This window comes from Geospiza fortis, unplaced genomic scaffold (genome assembly GCF_000277835.1).
Source record: "Geospiza fortis unplaced genomic scaffold, GeoFor_1.0 scaffold206, whole genome shotgun sequence".
NCBI classification, from domain to species: Eukaryota; Metazoa; Chordata; class Aves; order Passeriformes; family Thraupidae; genus Geospiza; species Geospiza fortis.
The window spans coordinates 2050827-2060916 of record NW_005054311.1 but is presented as its reverse complement, the minus strand read 5'-3'; the positions used below and the strand labels follow the sequence as shown (position 1 = coordinate 2060916).

Genomic DNA, 10090 nt, shown 5'->3' with positions numbered 1-10090 from the left:
CAAAGGATTTTGTGGACAGCTTTGGAAAGTTTGGGCTTTCATGGAGTTTGAAGGATGTTTTTCATGGGTCTTTAATACAGAAAATGGAAGGATTTTATTTTTATAGAATTAGGCAAGAGCCATAGCCAAAATTGTCTTTGGGCTCTTTCTCATTGGTATTGATGGCATAAGATACCATCATCTTAAATCAGTAATAGTAAAGGAATAGTAAAGGAATGTGCAGCTGTGGAAAACTCAGTGTACGTGGTTATGAGGAACTGTAAGGTGAGTGAGATAGAAGCCTTGGTGTCTGCTCTGACAGAGATTAAAGGCTGGGAGTTGAAGTGACACAGGTGTGGAGTTGAGGAGCCAAAAGGTGAGGTAGAAAAGGGACAGGCCACTAGCCAAGTAGGAGGACCACTGAGGTGGAGGTGCCTTGGGAAAAGGGGGCCTGGCATGGAGTCTGGAGAGTACAAGACTGAGTAACTAGGAGTATACCAGAGGGGAGGGATAGTTGAAATCCAGTGACTGTAGTTGTGTGGGATGGTTTGTCTGTGGACTTAACCTTTGCTGCCACCACTGCCATGGTGGCCCACCCCCTCCACCATGGCAGAAGACATCTCCAGTGGCTTCACCAGGTAAGCTGGGGAGCTGGGATCAGAACACTCAGTGGTGTTGTTTCCAGCAGCAATCCCTGAGCTGGGAGGAGCCTGTGCTTGTGCTGACTGATATTGCTGCTCTTTCTTCTCCCGGCCATGACCACCCCAGAGGGGTTGGGAGAAAACTGGGAGAAGCCCTCTCCCAGTGCTCAGCTCTGAGGCTGCCTCACCTCCTCTGACGTGGATGGTGCACACCCCTTATCCAAGACACCACACGTGTTCTTCCTATTGCCACATCTTCTGGGTGGTGGCTCCCTGTTTGTAATTCCTGAGGATTACTCAGTAAAACCCACAAAGAGTAATTAATTGTTGTCTATGGAAGGTGGCTGATGTAAGTTTAGATGTTGCTGTGAATTGGAAAGAAAATCACTTAACCTTTAGTAAGCATCATCCATGTAGTATTTTTTTCCAAATCTAATATTCATAGGATAGTTACTTGAGCAGTATTGTTTTCATTTGGGGATTGGCATTGCAATTTAGATTTCACAGCCTGGAACAGAGCTTGCTTAATAAATGTAAACAAGTTCCAGACTTAAAGAGAGGGTTCAAGCTGTTCTCTAACAGTACAATTAGGGACCATTCTTGTAAACAAGATATACCTAGGTGGTAGCGTGGTTTTACTAATAAGGTAATAAAGGGGTTTTTTTTATGTAGTTCTGTCTTATTTCTGTGTAAGAACCCTGAATGTCATCCCTCAGGTCTTGACTTAAATGGAGACGAAATGAGTCACTCTTTACCCCCAGTTATAGGCTTCCTAAAGATCTGATTGCAAAAAAAAACTTCCAGCTTTGGCACTTGATGTGGTTTCTAAATAAACTTTCAGATTCATCCTCTTTCCCTTATTTCTTCTGACCTCAAGGTGCATTCCCCTTGTGTAATGATTAGAAGCCCTGGGTGCTGGGGAATCTTTCAAAATTAGGACTGGTGAATTGCAAGAGTCATGGAATCTCAGCTCCTTGCTATTTAAACTCTTCCTGGAGCAATGACAAACTTAAACTAGGACCAGCCATTTTTGTCAATTGCTAATCAAGACCTGAGCTCTGGTAAAGATGGAATCTCTAAATTGTGTCTTGGTTCTGAATAATCTCATCTGCATGAAAAAATCCTAAGAAGAAAAGTGAGCAATTTCAAGATTTAATTATTGAAAATGCGAACCATTTGTCATAAAACAGTCTTGTTGTATTAAGGTTGAGGTGTGTGTAAGAGGCAGAACCTCTCTGAACTTTTACCTGTCCAAACAGCTACTTGTAATTATGGTGATGCCTTCAAAGGTGACTGGATTTTGCATTGGTCTGTTTATGTGGGCTCTAAAGACATCTCACCAGAAGAATCCACCGCTTTTTCGTGGCTTTAGATGGTCTTAGATTTTGAATTATATGGTTTTCATCAGGCATTTTCTCTGGTAAAAAGAAATTTCTAGTCCACAGAAATAAAGAGTTCCTGATTTTTAAATGAAGATCTGGAAGAGATCAAGCCTTCTTTGAAACTAATGATTTGCTGATACAAATAAGAAATAACTGGAAATACATTACTAGGTTTCTTATTTAATCAGGTGGTGATTCAGTCATTCATTTAGTTCTGAAACCTGTAGCTATAAATTTCATTTCTGTTTGTTAGAAGAATGCCATCAGTACATAGAGTCCTTCAAAGGAATTTTTTTCCTGTATTTAACTGACAAAAGAGCACTGTGGTTTTTAATTCTTAACAATGTCTTTATTAGTAATTTTGGGAGAACGTTGTTGATTGGTGCTTGTGTGAAACCTACGCGCTTCTGTGGGAAAACAGATAACTATAAAAAAACCCAAGAGAAGATGGTTCTCAGAAACTTGAGAGAACATCTTCTGATGGTTAACTTTTCTTGGAAAGTCATTGCCCTGCCTGTGCCCCAGCTTGACTGTCTGCATTTAGTGAGTTGCACAAAATATCTGGATCTAGTTAGTTGTTGCTGGATTTTTCTGCAAGGAGAATGAGGTACTGAGGTAAAATGTGTAATCAAGCGGCATGTATTTACTAATGAAATTTAAAAATTCAACTGATGAATTTGTGGGACTTGTACACCAGTATCCAAGTCACTGATGTGCTAAACTCTCATCTTAACAGGAAGATCTGCAAATCTGAGAGAAGAGCTTTTGGCTGATTTAGCTATTCAGTTTAACTGGTTTAGTGAAAGTTAAGAAAGAACTGGAAGTGTAAATGAAACAGGAAATTATTTTTTTCTTTTAAATAGGTTATTTAGTATTAAGACACTTGCTCTTCAGAACTCTGAAAAACATACTGCATACAACTGTATTCTGATAGGGCTTTTTTAATTGTTTTAGTTATGTGGAACACCCATTGTTAAATCACTTTCTAAGTGAACTTATGGTACTCATTGCTACACATTTAACAAAAGTTGCTGTCATAGCCCAGATAATAATACCATGCTGAATGTATAAAATTAAGCCCAAATAATTACTTTATTGTATACCATAATTTTAAGTTAATTACCCCCCGGAAGGCACAAATTCTAGTTGAAAAGGTTATGCAATTGCAAGTCAGCAAGTTTTGATGCAGGTTCCAGCCATACCTTCTGAAGAGGCAGACATGCAAAGCAGACTGCTTGCTCAGCTTAGCCTGTGGCTGGAGCGAGCACCTCGGCCCATCTGCTCAGGATCTGCTGGAACACACTTACTCCATCCATTTTCACTGGATGAGTGGCTGGCTGGCAGCTTCTAGGGTTTTATAGCTCAACTGGCCATCAAGGGGAGTTTGGTTAAAAGAAAGCACCCTTGTGATGGGAGGAGGATGGGAGGATTTTCTCTGCTAAATGCTCCTGTGTGAATGCAACTACTGCAATTGCTTCAGGTACTTGAAAATGAAAGTTTCTCAAGGAGCACGTTGTGCTTGTTCCCTGTTAGCACTAAACGCAGACCAGCAAAAAGCCTCATTTATTAGTAATATATATTTAAGTCTTAGTGTTTCAGCAAGGATGGAAGGCTCAGGACTTTTTTAAAAATTTTCTTTTTATTCTTTATGTGCCTGTTTACTCCCTGCCTAAGGTTTAATTACACTGTGCTATCCTAGATGCAAATTAAAGATAATTTGAAGCTAGGCTTGGTTCTTGGGGATTTGGTGTCTTTTTTTTTAAATACTTTCTATTCCTCTGTTTAGATCTTAAATTGTTATTTTTTTAATTAAAACTTTTGCTGAATTTGTAAAGCAGTAATAGAGCTCAAATTCAGTATTTGAGCGTTTCTGTTTGGGAGAAAAGTGAATGGTGCTTGTAAAGAGAAGTGTAACTTTTTAAAAACTGTTCTGATTTTTTTACATATTTGGTTTAAAACCCTGAAATAATTCAAGGGTCTGAATTCCTTTTCTCCCATTTTTCCTCTTCAGTTTGATTAGATATTTGATTTTTAAATTTCTTTGGGTACAGGATGTGTATTGTTACTGTTTTGAGTATTGATGTTAAACTTCAAAATGTAATTTTGTTGCATAAAAATAACATTAGTACAAACAACAGAAATTGTTTCCAAACTGTTGCTTCCAATGTCATTCTGTCAAAATAAAAATGTGGAAATAGATGTAAAACTACGCTTTTACTTTAATTGAACCTTTACTGTTCTGGGACATTATTTATCACTGAGTCACAGAATAAGCTGAGTTGGAAGGGTCCCATCAGGGTAATTGAGTCCACCAACTGGCCCTGCATAGGACACCCTGAGAGTCCCACCTGTGCTTGACACTCTTGTTCAAAGACTTCTTGAAATCTGTCAGGCTGGTGCTGTGACCATTTCCCTGGGGCGCCTGTTCCAGTGCCCTGACACCCTCTGGATGGAAAACATTTTCTAATATAAAATCTAAACCTCCCCAGACACAACTTCAGGCCATTCCCTTGGGTCCTGTCACTGCCTCAATAGAGAAGACATCAGCGTTTGCCCCTCCTCTTCCCGTCGTGAAGAAGTTGCAGACTGCAATGAGGTCTCCCCTCATTTATATCCCAGATTTTTTTGCACATGCAGGCTTTCTGGAAACGTTGAATTTTCCTTTACAGGAACTTTATAAAGTCAATTATGATGTAATGGTGGATAGGAATAAATCCTTATTGGTCTTTTACATGAATTGTGGTGTGTAAGAAGAGCACTTAACTATTTCTGTTAAACTCCCAAATGTGAAGATTTGTTTTCACTTTCAAAACCTGGTGGGTTTAGGACTGTTCTAAATGTGAGCACTCCTACAGTGTAAATTAATTTATAAACAAACAAAAACAAGCTTAAAAGGAGTTAGTAACATTTTATTTTTTCAAAGTTCCAGAACCCATGCAAAAACCACATGAAGGACCTGGAGAGATGGGGAAGCCTGTGGTCATTCCAAAAGAAGAGCAAGAGAAAATGAAAGAAATGTTTAAAATAAATCAATTTAATTTAATGGCAAGTGAAATGATTGCACTCAACAGATCTTTACCTGATGTCAGGTTAGAAGGGTAAGTACTTTATGTTGTATTAAAAATGTACTCTCTTTAAATTAAAAATGTGTGAAGACTAATCCAAAACAACAGTGCAGGTCTCTAAGATATTACTGTTCAAGCAAACGGAGGATTTCCTGTTTATAAGATACTTATTAGTAAAATAAGATGGACCAACTGAAACCAGTTTTCTTCAGTGTTATTTAACTTTGAATCTGATTACAAGTATGAAGCCTGTTCAGGGAATGGAAATTAATTTGGCTGAAGGAAAGTTAACTTAGGCATCGGCATTTCAGGAAAAAATCAGTTTTTTGAAAAATTCATGCATTGCTTGTAATGAGGCAGACTAAAATCCTGCATTATATAAACTAAAAGAGATTGGGTGATGAGAAATACTTCAAAAATTTTCTTACCTAATGAAATGTGCAAAGGCTCATTTAGATTGCATTATAATGTTTTTTAATATCCATCTGGTTTTATTTTGATCTTGCCTCTAGAATATTGATCCTTTCAGAGCTATTTGAGTCATAAGTAATTAAAAAGAAAATTGTAGCCTTGTTTTAACAAAAAATAAGATTGCTTTACTCTCCTGGGACTATGACAGGATAGATGATGACACCCCCCGCCTCAACCCCTCTTCTTTATGAAAGGGGCATTTGGGTTGAATAAGACTTATGAAACAAAATTTTCCTAATTATCTACATTACCTTCTTGCAAGAATAATTTCTTTAGAAGCTCTGCTTTGCTGCTGTATATACAAGGCCTAGCTCCTGGATGAATTGTTTTCATCTCCTCTGTCAGAAGGTAATATTAGCAGAGTGAGATGAAGCTCTTGCTGCTTTTCATTTTTAATGAGTAATAAAGAACTGGTTTGTAGATGCCTTCATCTGTTGTGATGAAAGTGATTCTGTGAGTTCCTGGTAGGGCTGGTGTTCTTGATGCATTGCTGGTGTTACTAATAATGAAGGCATATTTTTCAAAATATGATTTCACAAGATTGAAATAATGTATTTTAATTTTTAATCGATTTTCAAATTTGGAAACATACTTTTGAGGCTCTAAAAAGTTGACTTAATTGTAACATTTGTGAGGTCTAGACTTTGAATTAGACAAAAATGGAAAAAGAAATTGTTATAAACTATTAAAAAATTATTACCTAAGCATCACTCAAGTATGCAGGCAATTGAAATTGCTATTTCAAAATCCAGTTTAGCTAAATAGAAATTTTTGTCTTTCACATTTGGCTATGCTCTGCAGTTATTGTGTTTCACAGTGAGACATGTGCTATAAGTTTTGTAGTGTTGCATTTGCTTTTCTTTTCCATTTTTTCTGGGTACAACACTCTCACTATACTCGGTGTTTGAAAGTGGAATCTTGGTATAAAATTTTAAGTATAGTCTCAGGACAGAGTTGTTTGTTTCTGTTCTTGTAAATTCCTGCCAAAATTTTAACATTTATGTGTGTATGAGTTTTTAGTAGTTTTTGAGAGAAAAACGCTTCCCAAAAATCTCTTCCATTTGTCATCTTTTCAATGTGTACTTTATAAGGTCATGGTAATTAAGAAGTCATGGAGAATGTTAACCTTTCTCTGTCAACTTTGAGAACAATACTGTGTTTATAATGCAAGGGTGTCTTAATCTGTATGAGTGGATCAGTATTACTCTTTGAGAATGCTGTAACCATTTTCAGAATTGTGAACACTATAAATACACTCTCGTGTTGTGTGTGTCTGATGAAACTATTTTTCTGATTAGTCAAAACACTCCAAAGTCAGAAACACTCTCTGCTGCATTAGTGGAATTACTTCTGTTATAATTTGTTCTATGTCCCTGGTAATATGGAAATAGTTTGTGGAGAAGGAGAATGGGTAATTTTTAATCATTCCTTACCACATTTATGTGCCTACAGCACAGCTGTCAGTAGCACTTTCAATCAAGGTTTTGAAAAAGCAGGATATGTTCAAAGGCACGCTTAGCTGTTCAACCATGTAATTATTTTCTTCACAAGTTTTGTGGGTTGCTTCCTTTAATGTGGTGTGGCGGGAAGAAGTGATTATTTCAAGTCCTCTAATTCTCCAGCATGTCAGTTTTTCTGAAGTACAGAAGCCTGCAGAGGTTTTGCCTAGCAGTTAATCATTGGAAAGCTGGTAGAATTAAGAGTGCCAGGACCAATTTGCCACATGTATTTAATGGGAATGGCACAACATGTCAGCTGGGGAGCAGTTTTTGAAGTAGACTGCTTCATCCTTCAATTAGTTTCTAGTTCTGCCAAACCCTAATCACCTGTGCAAAAACAAGTATGTTGGTCCTGGAGTCCTCATAGGTTAATCTCTGCAGATGATTCACTCTGGGCACCATGTTTCTGTTTTGGCCAAGAAATTTTGTTCCCTTACTAGAAGAACAAAATCGTGAGCTTCTTTAATAACTTCTAGGCACTTCTCCAGCTAAGGGAACTCCTCAGTACAAGACATCTACAGAAGTTGGCATCTCTGCTCTGCCAAGTGTGCCCCAGCTGTATTTACAGGTCTATTTTTATTATTTGGCACACAACTACTGATGCACACAGACACCTATAAAATCATTGACGTGTGCCTGAATTGCTGGTCACTTTGTGTCTGTAACCAGGAACATGCTCTACTTCTCTTTTTCCCAGCTGAGTTGCTCAACAGAAAAAGCTAAACCAGAAGAATTTTTTTTTAGCCTGGATACTTCCTTGAATCTGACTGGGACATGTTAGTATAATAAACTAATATGATGGACAAGGCTACAAACTCTGGAGGAAAGCTGTTGCAGGGGAAGAAGCAGCTGTGCATACCAGATTGGTTTGAAGTTGTTAATAGAATTATTCTTGCAAGCATGTCTTATTCTAGCCTGTGAATCAAAGTGGGAGTTGATTCGCAGTTGCCAGGAAAATATGCAGCTGTGGGCTTGACATGACAGCAGAGAGTAAAAGATGGATGATCAGGAACACTGGTGTCTTGCCTTGATTTTGCTGGAGATGAGGGAGGCAATGAATAAAATAGGTGCCTGTGAGTAAGGTACATGTTCAGCTGTGCCTGTGTGCCTTAGATTGGTGTTCAGGCTGGAAAGTAGGGGGTTGAAAGCATGAAATTTGCACATGTTGTATGACTTGGTTTGGCTCTTAGTGCTGTTGGAGGTGACTTCAGAAACTGCTTTGCAAAATGGAGAATGAGTATTGTGTTCTAAGGCTGAGCTTTGCAGCCTGAACTCATTAGTTAGCAATTTGTGGAATATATAAAACTTTTAAGTAGACATTTGTTCCCTGTTGTGGGAGTTTAAACCAAATTCTGAGATTTTTTTCTCTTGAAAAGAGCTGCTTCAAACACTTTTTTTTCCAGGCACAAGCAATCAAGTCTTCAAACAATGAAGGCATAGCTGTGGCAGAATGATTTTGTGTTCTTGTAGGCTCTGGTCCCCGCTGGAGCTGGTGATGCTGTGCTAGCAGGGTGTCATATTTGCAGGTTGATGTTTCTTGGATTGGTGGTGGGCTTCCCCAAGCAGACCTGCAGCAAGCAGGAATATCAACGCTCCTTGCTGATCCCTCAACAACCCTTTTTCCAAGGCTACAGGTTCTGTGCAATTTGGCATAAAAGATCTTCCTTTTCCTTTTTTCCAATTGGTATAATTTTGCCGGAATTAAGCGTATCAGGCGTCTTATTATACCTATTTAGTTCTGCAGAGAGTCTTGGATCTTTTAACTATCATTTTCTCAAACTCTCTGTACTCAGGAAGGTAGGTGTGCTGGTATTTTGAGTGCTATAAATCATGTTAAGATGTAATCAGAGTTTTTAGCCAGATGACCCTACATATTTTGAGTCAACTGTGTTTAAATCCATACAAATTACAACTTCAGCCACTTCATGGAAAAAAGAAAAGTGCATATCTCTGATATCTTCATGTGTGACTGGCACATTAATGTTGTCAGAGTGTTATTTTTGAAGGGTTTTTTTCTGGATCAAACTACCCTTCTCAGTTCTGCTGCCAAGCTTGCTTCCTCAATTGGAAGGAAGTAGACAATTTTCTGAGTTAAAAGCCATTCTTCTATGTTATATCTATGTTGTGGAGTTTATGACAATTATGCTGGTCTTCTCTCTGAGTAAATCTAGTAAAATAGTAATTCTGACTGATTCTGTCATATCTTTGGTTGGAAAGAACAGAATTTAGATTTCAGCACTGTTAATTAGATTATACAATATTTTTTTTTCAGTTACCACAATGTGGTTTTCATATCTGTGCTTTAAAAATGCAATGTTGATTTTAAGTAGGACATATGCATGTGACAATATACTGGAATTCAGAATTTTAGCTTCTCAAAGCAAATTTATTTGCTCTATACTTTAGAATACTATAGTTGAATCAAAATATAACACATCCATAAAATTAACACAATCTCAATGTGAGGAAAATAGCTTGAGTAGAACTATTCATAGTAAAACAAATGAAGGCACACGTGCAAGTGTGTAGTCTTGGGACTCAAGTGTGATATTTCATGGGTTTTTTAAAAGACAGCACTCAAGGTATTTGCTTCTATATGAGGCTTGTGAAAGTGTGCTCTCTACTTATTTATTTAATTTAGGAGATTAGCTAAGGGGTAGTTTTATACTACATATAATTTGGTATAAATGTGGACTGCAGATGAAAGATGTTTTCTCATCACTTCTGTTGATACTAATCTGATTATTGTGTGGCCTGGATGTTCACTGACTGGATGGACACCAAAAAGTGGAAAAAAGTATAGTTTGTTGATTCAGCAAACTGGAGAAACACACACAGCAGGCATATGACTGCCTGATCTGGTGGAAAGAGGGGGATGGGACAAAACTGTAATGACAAAAGGTGGGTTTATTGCTTTTGGCAGCAGCCCACAGTTGCACTGGATTATGTGCAATGTGGTGGGGAGAAAAGCTTTCTTATAGAACCTGAGCATTAAAATCCCCATAAGGCCATGGGGATTTAAGCTCCATAAATTGTGATATACTTTGTGAACT

At 37.8% G+C, this 10090-nt stretch overlaps 1 protein-coding gene across 1 annotated transcript in view; it reads left to right on the top strand.

The window, feature by feature from the left end:
• The window catches only part of GALNT1 (polypeptide N-acetylgalactosaminyltransferase 1), a 61970-nt gene that overhangs the window by 19187 nt on the left and 32693 nt on the right, over positions 1-10090 (top strand). The window contains exon 3 of the mRNA XM_031055658.1: positions 4926-5100. Within this exon, the coding sequence (XP_030911518.1) occupies positions 4926-5100 (175 nt within the window). The remainder of the gene's footprint in view (positions 1-4925; positions 5101-10090) is intronic.